Here is an 18444-nt window from a genome sequence, read left to right as displayed (position 1 = left end):
TTTTTATTAGTGATAATATTGATTTATAGGTAGAAGGGGGTTTTAATAAACAGTTTTAATATCAAGATAACAATTGTTTTGACAGTTCTCAGAAACATGTCTTCCTCAATGTAGATTAAAAAAAGAAACTATTTCATAATAAACCTATAACCAATTTAGAAGGAAAATACATATATTATACATACATTACATAAACATAACTGTTACAGAATGGTGTGGTGCTTTGACAATAATAGAATAATAATAATAAAATACAAGCAGTGAAAACATTTGTGTGAAATAGGGTAAACGTTTTAAGGCCAAAGGTGCCGTCTAAACCGTCCTCGTTCTAGCCTGTGTCTAAGGACGTTAGACTGAAGGATGTGGTTCAGGTTTAGGATCATGGTTTGTACATCCTGTGGTTTAGGATCATGGTTTGTACACATCCCATGGTTTAGGATCATGGTTTGTACACATCCCGTGGTTTAGGATCATGGTTTGTACACATCCCATGGTTTAGGATCATGGTTTGTACACATCCCGTGGTTTAGGATCATGGTTTGTACACATCCCATGGTTTAGGATCATGGTTTGTACACATCCCATGGTTTAGGATCATGGTTTGTACACATCCCATGGTTTAGGATCATGGTTTGTACACATCCCGTGGTTTAGGATCATGGTTTGTACATCCCGTGGAGAGTGAGCGGTATCATAGTGTTGACCTCTGCTCTGGCTAGCTCTTTCAGCTGCTTGGCGTCCAGCACCAACAGGCAGCCTGGCCTCTCTGCCCCCGGCTTTACTAAGACGGTCAGCAGCACACCTAGAGCACAGAAACACATTAATCAGAGTAGAGTGTGCCTGTGTAGTACGAGCCTGTTAGACTAGCTATGTTTGTCTCTATAGTATACACACAATCTCCAGTGTTTACCCATTAAAGCCGGGAAAGCATCTGTGACATTTTCGATTTTAGTGTTGGGTATTCTTTTTTTCTTTAACCCAGCAAGCCACATGATGACGTCCTCCGGTGACTCCGGACTGTAGCTGTATTGTGTGACTGTGTTTCTTACCATCCATCGTCCTCTGTAGCTGTACTGTGTGACTGTGTCTCTTACCATCGTCCTCTGTAGCTGTACTGTGTGACTGTGTCTCTTACCATCGTCCTCTGTAGCTGTACTGTGTGAATGTCTCTTACCATCGTCCTCTGTAGCTGTACTGTGTGACTGTGTCTCTTACCATCGTCCTCTGTAGCTGTACTGTGTGAATGTCTCTTACTATCGTCCTCTGTAGCTGTATTGTGTGACTGTGTCTCTTACCATCGTCCTCCTCTGTAGCTGTACTGTGTGAATGTCTCTTACCATCGTCCTCTGTAGCTGTACTGTGTGAATGTCTCTTACCATCGTCCTCTGTAGCTGTACTGTGTGACTGTGTCTCTTACCATCGTCCTCTGTAGCTGTACTGTGTGACTGTGTCTCTTACCATCGTCCTCTGTAGCTGTACTGTGTGAATGTCTCTTACCATCGTCCTCTGTAGCTGTACTGTGTGAATGTCTCTTACCATCGTCCTCTGTAGCTGTACTGTGTGACTGTGTCTCTTACCATCGTCCTCTGTAGCTGTACTGTGTGAATGTCTCTTACCATCGTCCTCTGTAGCTGTACTGTGTGACTGTCTCTTACCATCGTCCTCTGTAGCTGTACTGTGTGACTGTCTCTTACCATTGTCCTCTGTAGCTGTACTGTGTGACTGTGTCTCTTACCATCGTCCTCCTCTGTAGCTGTACTGTGTGACTGTGTCTCTTACCATCGTCCTCCTCTGTAGCTGTACTGTGTGACTGTGTCTCTTACCATCGTCCTCCTCTGTAGCTTCCGGTGTTGGTATGAACAATGGTTCTGACGGGTAGGAGTTCTCCTCCTGCCACACCCATGTCTCTTTGGTCTGCACATTCAGCTTAACGATCTACAATGACAGGCAACCATGTCAGCAATTGTTGTTTTGTATTTGTATTTTTTTTTTTACGATCCATTACAAATATCAATCTCCTGTATGTGTACTATCAATGTGTAAATGTTCATCATCATCATTTTTCGATCGAGATCATGGATTTCACAATGCCACGTCAGACTTCCCGGTTCTTCATTGCCATGCATGTGTCCCTAGCGATGACATCAGGGAACGACAGTTTTATACCTCTGGTCTGCTTTGAGGCAGAGATGATATAACCTCATTGTCAGCTCTGTAGCAGTGGCCAGCAAACTGTGTATTTCTGGATCGGACTAGTGAAGAAACACGGGTTGCGCTCTCATTAGAAGGCGGGTGTCAGTGCCATCCAGCCGTTTCTCTAATTTCTTTGAAAGTGTCCATGTCTCAGAGCCATAGAGTAGAATCGGTCGTCCTAAATATTTTTACTTTGAACCTTCCTAGTTTGAAAGTCCTTTTGGGAAGATATATATGAATCCAAATACAAATGTTCGGTCTTCCAGTCCTGGCCATAGGACAATCACATTTGTATTTGCTCGTGTACAAAGCCATGTTAGGGCAGCTGCACACTTTAACTTATTTAGCCAGGAGGTGGACATTATGAACTGAAAACATTGTAACTTATGCAAACTTAATTTTTGAAATTGAGAAAGATCTCTCTCATTGTAGCTGTATAAATAATCAATCAAATAATTTTAACCAGAAATTTCTCACAGCTCCTGCATTGGTTTTCTAGGTTATTTTCTTATGTACGTTGTAATCATTTACAAGTCAAGCAGAACCAAGCTACAACAATGAATATGCTTATACCCTGTCTGGTATGAAGTGGTTGAGTCCCAGGCCATAGGCAAACTGATAGTTCTTGCCATTGCACCTTGAATAGTTGATCTGGGGAAATTCAAAGGCTGACAGATAAAGACAGAGACGCACGGACGCACACGCGCACACACACACACACACACACACACACACACACACACACACACGAGACGGAAAGAGGGAGAATTGAAGATTTACTCACATTTACTTAGAAACATAATATCTCGTAATAAGATGTGTGTGTGTGTGTGTGTGGTGTGTGTGTGTGTGTGTGTGTGTGTGTGTGTGTGTGTGTGTGTGTGTGTGTGTGTGTGTGTGTGTGTGTGTGTGTGTGTGTGTGTGTGTGTGTGTGTGTGTGTGTGTGTGTGTGTGTGTGTGTGTGTGTGTGTGTGTGTGTGTGTGTGTGTGTGTGTCTGTCTGTCTGTCTCACCCTGTCGAGGTCCAGAGAATAGAACTTCGGGTTCCAGCCAGATTGTTCCATCACTACAGAGAACAGCTGTTGCCGTGGTGTATGGCAGGGAAATCAGATTTTTGCCCTGCTCTTCCTAACACACACACACACACACACACACACGATATACAGTACATTTGAAAACAGCCAGTCACTTTATAATTTTTCCTCTTTGTTGCATATTACACCTTTTCCCCCAATTAAGTCGTTTTGCCAATAAGGGAATGAAGGCTCTATGTCCTCCCGGTGGGGGCTCCTCACTGGCAGGTGAGTCAGTAGGATACAACAAATGTATGGGAGGAGGAATTCATAAGGGCCTTTCTCGGCCCCACCCTCTCCCATTGTTTATATTGTGTTTAGTTTCCAAGATGGCCGCAGCACCAGGAGGGGGTGGGGCGGAGGTGAGCGGGCGGGGTCGACATATGCCCTTACTGTGTGGTTAGGGATGGAGCTCGATAACCGATACCCGAAAAAATCCGATAAGCTTATTGAGTACCCGTTATCAATAAGCTTTGGGCTTATCAAGCTTGTTTATTGAGCATAGCGGCCTTCTGTCTGTTAGAAAAGTACTGTATTTGAAAGCCCTAGTAAAATATACTGGTTCTGTTCAGAATTTATTGTCTCCCGTCTTTCCACAAAATAATAGAAAATGCTCGATAGTGGGCTCGATAAGAACCCGGCTCGATAAGCCTGATCGATAAGGTGATCATTATCAATAAAACTTAACGAGCTCCATCCCTATGTGTGGTAGCATGTATTACTATCCTCACAGGGACCCAGAATCCTCACAGGGATAGGAATATTAATCCAAATTGACCTCATATGGAGACATCTTTCTGGTCCCTATGAGGGAACGTACGGGCCATTTTTATGGTTATGAAATATTTAGGGAGTTACTGTAGGCTTACAAATAGGTAAATGTTGGGGTTAGGGATATAGAACTTTTGAGGTTACGTTTAGGATTAGGTTTAGGCTTAAAGGTGGTTTGAAATAGCTCTATATTCTTCCACCGTGTTTGTTCAGAGGGATCTCCCTGTCTCTCCAGTCGAAATTAAAAGAAAATGTTTTCTAAATCATGACAATTTTCTGAAAGATTTGAGGCACATTTTAACGATTTTTCAAAAATAGCAGATCTACAAGCTCATAGCGCGCCACCGACAACTGACAACCCACCTAAAATGTATTTTTTAGGGGCGCTATCCCCTCTAACGTTTGGCTTTCGGAAATTACATCATATGGCAGCCAAGTCTATGGACTTTTTCAATGTTTGATAGAGTACTAAACATGACGTCATGTGACAACCACGTCTAAGGACTTTTAATGTTTGTTTGGCTGAAGGGAGGGTGAGGTCCCTGTTACTGAACAAACACTTGGCTGAAGGGAGGGTGAGGTCCCTGTTACTGAACAAACACTCGGCTGAAGGGAGGGTGAGGTCCCTGTTACTGAACAAACACTCGGCTGAAGGGAGGGTGAGGTCCCTGTTACTGAACAAACACTCGGCTGAAGGGAGGGTGAGGTCCCTGTTACTGAACAAACACTCGGCTGAAGGGAGGGTGAGGTCCCTGTTACTGAACAAACACTCGGCTGAAGGGAGGGTGAGGTCCCTGTTACTGAACAAACACTTGGCTGAAGGGAGGGTGAGGTCCCTGTTACTGAACAAACACTTTAATGTTTGTTTGGCTGAAGGGAGGGTGAGGTCCCTGTTACTGAACAAACACTCGGCTGAAGGGAGGGTGAGGTCCCTGTTACTGAACAAACACTCGGCTGAAGGGAGGGTGAGGTCCCTGTTACTGAACAAACACTTTAATGTTTGTTTGGCTGAAGGGAGGGTGAGGTCCCTGTTACTGAACAAACACTTGGCTGAAGGGAGGGTGAGGTCCCTGTTACTGAACAAACACTTTAATGTTTGTTTGGCTGAAGGGAGGGTGAGGTCCCTGTTACTGAACAAACACTCGGCTGAAGGGAGGGTGAGGTCCCTGTTACTGAACAAACACTTTAATGTTTGTTTGGCTGAAGGGAGGGTGAGGTCCCTGTTACTGAACAAACACTTGGCTGAAGGGAGGGTGAGGTCCCTGTTACTGAACAAACACTTGGCTGAAGGGAGGGTGAGGTCCCTGTTACTGAACAAACACTTGGCTGAAGGGAGGGTGAGGTCCCTGTTACTGAACAAACACTCGGCTGAAGGGAGGGTGAGGTCCCTGTTACTGAACAAACCCGTGACAGCAATGATTGATGATGAATATAAAGCTTTAAACTTTTAACAAAAGCTTTTTGTTTTCACTAGTATTATCACTTATACAGCACCTACTAAAATGCAAAGGCTTTTGGCCTCCCAAAGAACAATACAAGAACTGTGTGTGTGCGCGCGTGTGTGCAACTGTGCATGCATGTGTGTGTGTGTGTGTGTGTGTGTGTGTGTGTGTATGTGTATGAGTATGAGTATGTGCGTGCGTATGCGCGTGCGTGTGTGTGTGTGCGTGCGCGCGTGTGTGTGTGCGTGTGCTTACCCTGTGTATATCCAGAGGCAGAACATATCGTCTGACCTCAGGTTGTGGAGCTGTCATTGCGGCTTTCTTCACTTCTTCCCATTCCTGCTTCAGGTTAGCTAAGTACAAGTATTTATAAACAAACTCATACCTAGAGACATGTGTTGGACGTTGAGAGAGAGAGAGAGAGAGAGAGAGAGAGAAAGGAGAGAGAGAGGAGAGAGAGAGAGACAGACAGACAGACAGACAGACAGACAGAGAGACAGACAGACAGACAGACAGACAGACAAGACAGACAAGACAGACAAGACAGACAGACAGACAGACAGACAGACAGACAGACAGACAGACAGACAGACAGACAGACAGACAGACAGAGAGACAGAGAGAGAGAGAGAGAGAGAGAGAGAGAGAGAGAGAGGGAAATAGGTTAGTCACTGGAAGTCATTCGCACATGTTTCGTTAGAAAACTGCAGGCATACACTCGGAGTGATTAGTATTAAAATGGTAAATTTATATAGCGCTTTTATCCAAAGAGCTTTACATAGACTGTGCATTACATTCACCCATTCATACACCAATGGCGGAGGAAACCATGCAACGCACCAGCCTGCACATCGGGAGCAATTAGTGAGCCTTGCTCAAGGACACTTTGACACCAACTCTGGGGGAGCCTGGGATCGAGCTGGGAGCCTCGCGGTTGCCATCCGGCCGATCTACCGAGCACTCTACCCCTGAGCCACTGGCGCCCCCCAAAGTGTAGTTACTATACACAATAAACATTTGTGTAGATAGACAAGCGTTCTCTCGCTCACAATTTACTTTAAACACATCACGTGCATGCACGCCGTATACGCACCCTTTAAACACATCACGTGCATGCACGCCGTATACGCACCCTTTAAACACATCACGAGCATGCACGCCGTATACGCACCCTTTCCATGTGCAGAGGTCAACTACAATGAATCCCTGGTCTTCATAGGTGTTAATGTGGTGGAACACGTTGAAGGCTGAGGTTCTGAACCTGTGGCTGCTCAGATATTCTGCTGGATTTCTGCTGGCCAGGTGGATCCATGTCTGCAATGGAACAGCACAATAAAGCACACACATCCACTCACTGGAAAGCAGGTGCCAGGCCAAAGTTAGAATGATGGAGATAAGATAAGGTCCGCACACTGGATGACGCTCCAAAACGTAATGGTTCCTTTAGTTTACACTATGGACGTGACGTTTCAAGCCTCTCGGCTCTCTTGTGTGTGTGTGTGTGTGTGTGTGTGTGTGTGTGTGTGTGTGTGTGTGTGTGTGTGTGTGTGTGTGTGTGTGTGTGTGTGTGTGTGTGTGTATAAATGTCAGGAACACAGGAAAACGCAGTTAACAAAAGGCACACAATCATGCATATACGAACGCACGCACAACCACTCACTCCTCTCCTACCCCTAAGGTGTCGTTGGACTCAAAGCAGTCCATATAGCTGGTTCCTCTGATGGCCCATGCAGTCAGGAACTTCAACAAGTTGATCTTTATTGGCTGCTCCACGAACACAAAGTAGTTCGCTGTCATACCAAAACTACAGTGGACAGAGACAGACAGACAGACGGACAGACAGACGGACACATTGATAGAGACAGGCAGGTTAAAAAGAAACAAGACAACAGACAAGCAGACAATCCATTTATCATCCATTTATGGAGTCAGGCAAAACACCTGTAATTTTAAGTATCTTTGCAGTATTTGTCAGATTCTATAATGCTGATGCACTACAGCACCATGTAGTATTGATGTTATAATATCCACGGTTCTCATCTTCATCAACATGATCAGCTCTCATTATCAACATATCGAGATAACAAACATGTGGGCTACTAGTTACTTTTGATTAAATATGTGTCAAAGATGTGTTGATGCAGTGTATATTATATCACAAAACAACTTGTGTTGAAAACTATTGTTGAATATGAGATTGGAAATAATCAATCTGTTATTTTCTTGTCTCTCTTATTTCCTGAGAATCCTTTGTTAGGGTTAGCTCAGCTCAAAAGTGATTATAAGGGGAGTAATTAATTAAGTCATACCCAGAGAGTTTGCAATGATCACCAACTGGTCTGGTGAGGAAGCTTTAGAATTCATAACGGAATTGTGAATGTAGGATGGTTTTAGAATGTGCAACCTACCTGTGTACATAAGAGGGTTTGAATCTCTCGTTGCTGGGTAGTTGTAGCACAACCTGTGATTTCTCTATGGGATCTGACCTGTCTGGATCACGCACAAGGTAAACATTAAACAAGGGACTCAACATGATCTTGAATTCACAAAGAATAAAGAGACCAACATAACATCCACATCTAATAAAATGTATCTTGTAATTTCTTTTTCTTAGATTATATTTTTCACAAGGCAACATTGCTTACCCACACATATAACCGATTTGCACAATTAAATTATTGATAAAAATCACACTTGTGTGAATTGAGGGGCACCTACTGTATATCGGCCACATGACGTCTTACAAGGGCGATGCATACTCCAGTTATTAGATGATAACCTACTCACCGCGGTGATTGGGGAAACTACAACATGACGTCACTGAGCCGCGGTGATTGGGGAAACTACAACATGACGTCACTGAGCCGCGGTGATAAGAGACTCACCTCTCAACCCAGCACATCTCTCTGTGTTTACTAAAACTACAACATGACGTCACTGAGCCGCGGTGATAAGACACTCACCGCTCACCCCAGCACATCTCTCTGTGTTTACTAAAACTACAACATGACGTCACTGAGCCGCGGTGATTGGGAAAACTACAACATGACGTCACTGAGCCGCGGTGATTGGGAAAACTACAACATGACGTCACTGAGCCGCGGTGATTGGGAAAACTACAACATGACGTCACTGAGCCGCGGTGATAAGAGACTCACCGCTCACCCCAGCACATCTCCCTGTGTTTACTAAAACTACAACATGACGTCACTGAGCCACGGTGATAAGACACTCACCGCTCACCCCAGCACATCTCTCTGTGTTTACTAAAACTACAACATGACGTCACTGAGCCGCGGTGATAAGAGACTCACCGCTCACCCCAGCACATCTCTCTGTGTTTACTAAAACTACAACATGACGTCACTGAGCCGCGGTGATAAGAGACTCACCGCTCACCACAGCACATCTCTCTGTGTTTACTAAAACTACAACATGACGTCACTGAGCCGCGGTGATAAGAGACTCACCGCTCACCACAGCACATCTCTCTGTGTTTACTAAAACTACAACATGACGTCACTGAGCCGCGGTGATAAGAGACTCACCGCTTACCCCAGCACATCTCTCTAACTTACTAAAACTACAACATGACGTCACTGAGCCGCGGTGATAAGAGACTCACCGCTCACCACAGCACATCTCTCTGTGTTTACTAAAACTACAACATGACGTCACTGAGCCGCGGTGATAAGAGACTCACCGCTTACCCCAGCACATCTCTCTAACTTACTAAAACTACAACATGACGTCACTGAGCCGCGGTGATAAGAGACTCACCGCTCACCCCTGCAGCACATCTCTCTGTGTTTACTAAAACTACAACATGACGTCACTGAGCCGCGGTGATAAGAGACTCACATCTCACCCCAGCACATCTTTCTGTGTTTACTAACCACCGCGGTGATTGTGGTGGTTAGGCTATCACCTAAAAATCACACCTGTGTGAAGTGAGGGGCGCTCTTATCATCGTACATCATCATGACGTAACATGTCGATTTTCTATGACGTACATTCTCCATTCATTATCAATGGGAATTTAATTTTTGTGTTAGGACAAAGATCTACACTATAGCTAAATATAGGATGGGCTAGCGCCCATCAAAAACTGGAGTATGGATCCCGCTTTACGTCGTAATTTAGTGCCCTAAACAAAACAAAAAAGTCCATAGACTTGGCTGGCAAACGGTTTACGTTACTAAACAAGCATTGTAATATCTTCAAAGTCCATATGGACTTGGCTGGCAAACGATTTATGTCATAAGTGCTCAAAACAAACGAGTAGCCTACAAAGCTGTCACAAGCTCATCAGTAAACAATCAATCATCAATAATGAACAACTGCAGCCACTTGACGTCGGCCCACCTTCCTGGATGGGAGGGATCTTCACTACATTGTAGGCCAGACTCATGTTCTTCCCAAAGCAGTTGCCGATATTATAGACCGTTCCGTCTGCCTCTATGTGGGGGTGGGCAGTCACCCCATTCACTGAAATGTAATCACACAGGTCCACCTGTCACAGACACACAGGCTGCACGTGAATGTCGTAATCAGAAAACACAAAATCATGAAAATCCATTTTGATTCTCATGATGAATGGAATTGTGTGCATGAGTCAGCTACAGTTGGAGGCCATCGATATTGTACTTTTCTTTTTGCTGAGGTTTGCCTCATCTGCGCAAAACCCCTTTTGGTGTTTTAAACATTATGTTATAATTTAGCTATTGAAAAAGCTTGTAGGTCTGCTATTTTTGAAAAATCGTGAAAATATTTATTTCAGAAAACTGGAGGATTTAGAAGGATTTTTTTTAAATTTTGAGGTCAGGCCTAAATGGGTCAAATAATAAGGGACAATATCGGTGGCACCCAACTGTAGGTTTCATCATGATGTGCATAGTACCAATCTGCCACTCATGTGCTCTCACCTTCTTCAGGGTCTGCAGTGTTTCTGGATCGACCTTGGTGATGAAGTTGGTCTCTGTGACGGCATAAAGGTCTTCACCAACCGGATACATGTTCACACAGCAGTTGTCGGTCACCTCAATCCCCTTAAAGTAGGTAAAGAACCTACAAAACACATATTAGATGCACACAGTCACACACACGCACGCACGCACGCACACGCGAGGCAGTTCATTTTTCTTCTCTAAAAACAGTCCCTATTGAGAAACATGAAAGGCATTCTACATTCAATGTTATGTGGCCCAAAATCAAATGTACCTACCTAATCTACCTAATCACTAAAGATGTTCATATACAATTTTAAAAGTCAAAGTAAAATGAATCTGGTTATTATGTTCCCAATGTAGGCTATAGTTGACATATTGTGTATAAAATGATACAACCATAGTCCTAACACTTAACTAGCCCTAATCCTGTAGAATAAGTGTAGGGGGTAGAAAGTCGGTCAAATTGGTCAGGAAACCCTTTTGACCCATCGAAGCGGTTACTTACTGCACACAGTTTGGGGTTGGTCAGGAAACCCTTTTGACCCATCGAAGCGGTTACTTACTGCACACAGTTTGGGGTTGGGGCTTATATGTACCTGGAAAATATGTTTTTGCATGGGTCTGGGTAAGCTGCTGTCCCAAACTCAGTGATGACCAGTCTGTTCTCTGTCATGGCACGCACATATGCATCAGACTGCAGAAACCTACACGCACGCACGCACGCACGCACGCACGCGCACACACACACACACACACACACACACACACACACAGAGAATGAATGCTGCAGGAAGATCTTGCAATCCACATTCTGTGGTTAAGCATTATTTCTGCATGCAGCTTGGATCCATGAACACAGCCAATCCCGCAATATAATATAACACACCACTTTATTCCAGATGGAATTGGAAAGGGATTTTTTTGTGGCCAACAGCAACTGATTGACTGACTGACTGACTGACTGAGTGTATGTGCGCGCGCGCGAGCGTGCGTGTGTGTGTGTGTTTTTACCCAGCAACATTCCAGTTCCAGCAGTTTCTTCTAATCTAAGATAAACAACTTATCCTACCACCACCAGTAACACCCACTGGGCATTCACAGAATAGAAAATCTGGCCGAGGCAAGCAATGTAGCCTATTAGGGATGGGAATTTTTATGTTTGGAGTTTTGGTCTATACATTGTGACAAAAGAAACTGGCAGCTCTCACTCAGGCTGTTACCTGTGTGTGTAAAAATGAATCTCAGGGTCCACATACCAAACCGATCACAGCAATTGGCAATTAAATTAACTCACAATAAGCAAACACAAGGCCAATGAGTTAAGTTAACACACCTTTACTGGAGATTTTACCATCAATTTAAATGAATTTTCGGAGGCCCATTCAAACACAAACACAAAGATTGCTCTTGAATAAAACACCCCTCCTCCTCTGCAGCACTTGGACCTTCCCAATCAACAGGATTGCCACTGCAGAGGGGAGAGGTAACTTACAATAAATTCAATAAATAAACATATTTAAAACCATGAGAAGTTGTATACTTCAGCAATGCATTTCACAGTATCAATGATAAAACATATAATCCATAACTTGACCTGCCACTTCCAGGCCGGCTGATTAATTGGAAAAAACAAGTGTAGTCAAGTGTATGCAACAATGCTCATTGTCTATGTCTCGTGACAAATGGTATTTTTGATTTGTTTTCATAGCAAGTTATTTAAACATTATTTCAATTGCAACATTGAACTGTTTCACGTTCCTTAGAGAGACTCTGCTTTAGTGGGCAGTGCATTTCTAATCCTATAGAATTTTCTAAATAAATCAGCAAATTTCATCATGTTTCAATCAAGTATGGTCTTGGTGATACTGTTGTGCAGACTTGTTCTTTCTTTTGATACTTACTATGTGCTGCACAACAGAATATATGGATGTGCTTATTCATTACCGTTTGAACATTTCTCTCATGGAGATTATAGGACTATATTTAAAAATATCATCAAACTTTGTATGCAGACTCCCAGGCGGCCTCTACCCCACATTTTTCAAATCTGCCTCATGGTGGTGCTATGGTGCTGTAACAGGCTGCTTCATGTTTTGGCCTATAACTCTTGAACCGCAGATTGTTGCAACCGCAGATTACTGTGAAAAACTGCAAAACCCGCGCGTCGCTCCGTCACGCCACCATATATGGCCGTCAGTCCCTCACGCCTCATGACATGTCACGCCACCATATATGGCCGTCAGTCCCTCATGACATGTCACGCCGGCCACCATATATGGCCGTCACCATATATGAAGATCATTCACAACACTACCTCATCAAACCCTGGATAGCCATACATGGAAAATACGGGATCATCACCTTGATCTGCATATAGCCATATATGGAGCCGGCCAGCAACTCTACATCTGACCTCAAACCTCAAACCCTTAGATCTCCATATATGGAGCTGTCCTGTTCTGACATTCCATATGTTGATCCATCCCCACCTGTCCTTCCTCTTCGATGTCTCCCTTTTGACTGATACCTGTGCATTCAAACTCTAGACGGGCCCGCCCCAAAGTTATTAGTGCAACCGCCAACCGCGCCCGGCAGCCGGCGAAAACTAAAGTTCTCAACAGGCCCCAAAATTAAGGCCCAGCCCTACCTGGATCCTCATCAAACCCTGTACACTAAATGCACTGCCCCCGCTGCCACCCTTAGATCTCCATATATGGAGCTGACCTGTTCTGACATTCCATATGTTGATCTGACCTCATCAAACCCGGTACACTCAAGACTTACTTACTTACGCCTATAGCCCAACTTTGGCCCTTGTGGGTTCCAGAACAGGGCGTATCTTGTGATGCTAGATGCAGGCTTGCGAAGAGTGTGGCCGATCCATCAAGTGTGACACGCTCCATATATGGCCAGTACAGAATTAATTCCATATGTTGATCTGACCCCCCTTGCCAAAGCGCTAGCAATCGCCCAGCAGTCTGCCGTCACCCAGGCCGATGCGTGCACGCTCTAAGGGCAACTTATCTTATAGAAAAACGTGTTGACCATTTATGGACTGGCAGACCCTCGGGGCAGAAGCCTCCTGAGGTGTCATATTGCTATTGGACACCTCTTATACCCAGAGATGTTATCCTAAATGGTCATATAAGTTAAGAACGTTCATGTACGTCCAATATCCATACTAAAACACATTCTGCTGACAGAGTGTAGGAGTCCAACCCATGGGGGGAGTCAGCTGCTGGATTTACAGCTACAGTCAAAGAGGTCAATGGTTCAAATAGGCCTACACACAGAATCCCACATAAAAGGGGAGTTTAGCAAATATGTTATAAAGAAACTTTTAAACTACCTAGATTCAGTAGTGACTAGTGAGCAGGGGTTATTGCCACGCTGGCTTGTGGTGGACATCTTTGTCAAAATTCTATTTTTGCCATGACAAATGAGCCTTAAATGAGCAGGTCTGTAACTCTATAAGCTATGGGGCTCATTGGAAATAAAAGGTTTGAGAACCACTATCCTAGTGGACTCCTAATGTGTCATACATAGTGTCATATTATGTCATACATATTCTGAGGAAAACCTGGAGACTGACATTCAGTAATTGGGTCTTATGACCAAAATAAGAACATAATGTTATCAAAAAAACAAAAAACATTTGTTTTGCCATGGACAAGACCAAGTCTTTGCCACGGTCGGGCACATTTGTCCTTGTACAGACATGTGAATGACCCCTGGTAGTGTGAGCAGTGTACTCACTTCCTGTAGTAGGTCACATGGCCATCCTTCAGGTCAAACTTGTGTATGAGAGCCTGTCCATCAAACACGTGGTTTAATGGTTCTGAACCTATCTCAAAGAGACCCGGCCCCATCCGCAGGACACTGCCTCCCAGCCACGATGGTATAATACCTACACAATGAACACACACGCACACACACACACACACACACACACACACACACACACACACACACACACACACACACACACACACACACACACACACACACACACACACACACACACACACACACACACACTGTGTAAACATAATTATAATATAGTAACTTGTTTTGAGAGCATTTTGTTTACATAAACATTAATACAAGTGTAAGGGTTCTGGTATGATAAAAGCAATGGTGTTGATTTTTTTGAATGATTGTTTAATTTTTTCAGTATTTTTTCAATACTATCTTTGCAAATATTGCACTTTTACTTAATTACAATTATTTGAAAACTTTAGATTTAGATTATTATTACAAAACACATCAACCAGTTTAGCCCTATATACATTTCGGACATTTGAAAATAGCCAATCTACATTATACATTTGTATACATTGGAAAACTTGTAAAATGACACATTCTGCATAATGAGTACTTTTACTTTTGGTAATTTAAGTCCATTTTGAATTCTGGACTTTCACTTGTAACGGAGTAGTTCTATTGCAGTATTGATACTTTTACTTTGTAAAACATTGAGTTCTTCTTCCACCACTACCAGTAGCCTCGGAAACACAGACGGAAACACAGACACATTGAGTTCTTCTTCCACCACTACCAGTAGCCTCGGAAACACAGACGCTTTTCCTACCAGTGACTTCAGCGGATATGGGTTCGTTGAGTTCCTCCACCGTCTCAAATATCTTTCTGTAGCCTCCAGCGGGATGCTCTAGCCTGGACACACAGAGTGAGGCCACTTTTTAAATGTTTTTTCTTTTGTGGCTTTCGCCTTTATTTGTATATATTATATGGAGGGACAGACAGTAGGCTGACAGGAAATGAGGAGAGAGATGGGGGGGAAGACATGCAGCAAAGGCCGTCGGGATCGAAGACCCGCGGCACACTGCCAGACTGGATTACCAGCCAAGGTGCCTGGACCACTGAGCCATGGCCCAGGCCGAGTGAGGCCACTTTTAATGTCGTGGCCCACTTTTACATCCTCACCAATTTGAAGGTGTTTTGGAGATTTTCTGAATTTCCTTTGACAGGTTTTGAAAATGTTTCACCTATAATGACATGCACCAAAATATGTATTGCATAACTAATGGGGCTATATGTAAACTAAAAGGCAGTCTATTTGAGGGTCTGGGATATTAACAGTTTTGGAAGTCCCTCACTACCTAATCACAACTCCCCATTGGCTAACTAGAGCTGTTTTCAAGCAGTTACACAAGCAGTTATACAACATGTAGAAGATGTGCTAATGATTAAAAAACAACAACTGGAAAAAGGACTATTATATCTTCATCCAAAATCCTGTGAAACATCTAGAATAATCCATAGGAAGAAATACACCGTACTAATGCGGCATCATCAGTGGTAATGGTACAGTTCTGCGTCTGAGTACTCCTTTTAGTTTTAGAAAGAAGAAGAAAATGCTGAAGTAGCTCTAGCTTTCTTTACTGGCAATGTTGTGGGAAAGGAAAAGGGAAAAAACTACTCACCGACTGACCATCTTGCTTTAGCAAAAAGGATGCACACACCCTCCACATGCACAAATAACTTGAGATACAAACACACATTGAGCAGCTGAGTGGTTGGTGTTGTTCTCAAACCAAACCACAGAATAATTTCCTGTGGAGAGAGATGGAGGCTAAAGTCCCCTTCTCTCGTCACCTCCCCCTCTCTCCTCCTCCTTTTCTGTTGCCTCTCAATGTCTCCCTTCCCCAGTTCTATTCTATTCTAACTCTCCACTGCTATGCTCCCCTTTCCCGTCATTCCTAACTTTCACCATTTCTGTCTTTGTCTGTCCATCTCCTCTCATCTCCTTTAGTTTCTCACCTCTCACCTCATGATCCATCTATCACCTCTATCTCCTTTCCTTCACTCTCCTTTCCCCAACACGTCCTCTCCACCCAGCCTTCTCTTTCTTCCCATCTATCTATCTCTCTCTCTTCACTCCATTCCTTCCCTCTTCTCCCCCTTTCCCATATCCGACTGTATGTTTTCCTGTCCATTGACCCCCACTTTCTCCATGCATTCCCCTGCTCCCTTTCTCCTCCCCTTTCTGGTCCTGTTAGCCCGTACTAGAACAGCCTGTCTTTTGTCTCCTCTCCTTTCAGTCGTCTGGCCCTTGGCTCCCTACAGAATGTTTTCCAGGCCCTGAACAAGGTACTTGCTAACCTGGACACACACGCAAGCACGCACAAACATACATACACAACACACGTGTACGACTGCAAGCACGTAACACTAAAGTTGCCAGTGCAGTGTGGTTTGCACTGTGTATGGTATGTGGAGGGAGACTCAGCTCAAAGACGAGCTAATCAGTTCCAGACAGACAGCCCCAACAATCCACTTTAATTGGCCAGCCTTAGTGAGTAAGTGAGTGAGTGAGACACACGCGCACGCACGCACGCACGCACGCACGCACGCACACACACACACACACACACACACACACACACACACACACACACACACACACACACACACACACACACACACACACACACACAGGGAGAGATTCATCATTAATGACACATATTGTCTTCTGTGATCTCGGATTGGATGAATGGACATAAGGATGAATGGGAAATTGGGGATGAACAGAATGATGAATGGATGAAAGCACAAGGGTCCTGTTAATTAATGGTTTATTAATAAAGGTTAGGCAGAGCCGTAATGTGTCATTCTAGGCCTTAATTGTTGCTGGGAACTTTCACTGCTTAGCCTACTAGCAGAGCTAACTGCTACAGACAACACTTTCTTATGACCCGCTCCAGGATATCCTGCCACATAAACCCAATTCTGGCCTCCTTACACTGTCTCCCAGTAACTTTTAGGATCCATTTTAAGGTTGTGTTGGTGCTGAACCCACCATGGCCATGTCAATATATGTGACATGCTCCACCCACATTTACCCAGAAGGACTCTTGAGATCCTCATCCTAGGGCCTGCTGGTTGTTAAGTTCCACAAGATAAGACAAAGGCTGATCAAGCCTTGCTAGTTTTGCCCCTGGGCTATGGAATAATCTTTAGACCTAAGATCTGTGGCCTCTGAAAGACTGAGACTCGCCTGTTCAAACAGGATTTTCCATAGCGGCTGTGATTACATCTCTTTGTGTTGGGACATGTCCTTTACTGTGATGTCGTGTTTTTGATTCTTCATTTCACCCATGCACTCTTTTTACACCTGTAAGCGTGTGATGTCACAATAAAGTTGACATTGACGTTAAGGTTGAACTTGAAGTTCTTTGGGTAAAATATGTAAACATGTGTGGCAAGCGGGGTTGACCTTTGGTCTTCTTGCAGAGAATATGACCAGCACATGAATCCAATTAACCTTATCACCTTTTCAGTCAGAGTTAGGCATCTGGTTCTGCAGGGAGGGAGAGAGAGAGATGAACTCATTCACCCTCACCCTCTGTTGGAGTTGGAGAGGTCAAGGAAACAACCTACCAAACTAGAGTCAACGCCACAGTAGTTTCAGTTTTAAGATTTACTGCCCAAAGTGTTTGAATAATAAGTCAAGGAAGTAGGCAGTAGCCACCAAACTGAAAACAAAGTCAGTTTCTCAAAGGACTTCAGATAGGACAGGGCAACTGACCTGCAATCAGAACTGGAACCAAAAATACTTCTTCTTTCCCTGAAGTGGGAACCAAAGTGAGCATGTCACTATTCAGGTTGGAAGATGCAGATATGAACCATCATGAAAAATAAAAACGGAACCAAAGTTATTTTGATGGAAAAGGGTCCTTAGATAGGCCTATACAAGTAACTAAGTCGCGCGAACGCGGGAAGTGAAATGAAATCAAATGATTACTATATTTACCCAGGGTATCTGGGCTAAGCTCAAGAACTTGTTTCCAGCCAGGCCCTGCTCATAGAACATTTCATCGTAGTGGTTCAATGCCTTGTTCAAGGGCACTTCAGCGGTGGTAATTTTAACGTGTCGGACCGCTGATTCGAACTGGCGACCTTCCGGTATCAAGACCGCTCCGCAATCCGTTCGGCCACCGCAGCTCGTAAATTGCAATAACAATTAGAATAATTATTTTTTTTATTATTCTTTTTT

The 18444-nt window shown here is 43.9% G+C and overlaps 1 protein-coding gene across 2 annotated transcripts; it reads right to left on the bottom strand.

The window, feature by feature from the left end:
* Positions 1-68: 68 nt before the first annotated feature.
* On the bottom strand, positions 69-16303 carry LOC306926074 (all-trans-retinyl ester 13-cis isomerohydrolase-like). Of its 2 annotated transcripts, XM_079505325.1 has the most exons (14): positions 15872-16303; positions 15019-15101; positions 14184-14334; positions 11024-11131; positions 10404-10545; positions 9844-9991; positions 7887-7968; positions 7150-7282; positions 6650-6792; positions 5734-5863; positions 3206-3320; positions 2767-2861; positions 1824-1935; positions 69-802 (listed from the first exon to the last, which is right to left on the bottom strand). In XM_079505325.1, exons 1-14 carry the CDS (start codon positions 15880-15882, stop codon positions 657-659), a joined length of 1599 nt encoding a protein of 532 aa, XP_079361451.1. In that variant the 5' UTR covers positions 15883-16303; the 3' UTR covers positions 69-656. The 2 variants fall into 2 exon arrangements, with proteins under 2 accessions (XP_079361451.1, XP_079361452.1); XM_079505326.1 differs by lacking the exons at positions 14184-14334; positions 15019-15101; positions 15872-16303 and adding an exon at positions 11761-11843.
* Between the last annotated feature and the right edge of the window lie 2141 nt (positions 16304-18444).

The sequence above is a fragment of the Electrona antarctica genome (assembly GCF_951216825.1).
Source record: "Electrona antarctica genome assembly, chromosome: 7".
NCBI lineage: Eukaryota > Metazoa > Chordata > Actinopteri > Myctophiformes > Myctophidae > Electrona > Electrona antarctica.
The sequence above is the reverse complement of the archived record's forward strand: the minus strand, read 5'-3'. Positions and strand labels throughout refer to the sequence as shown.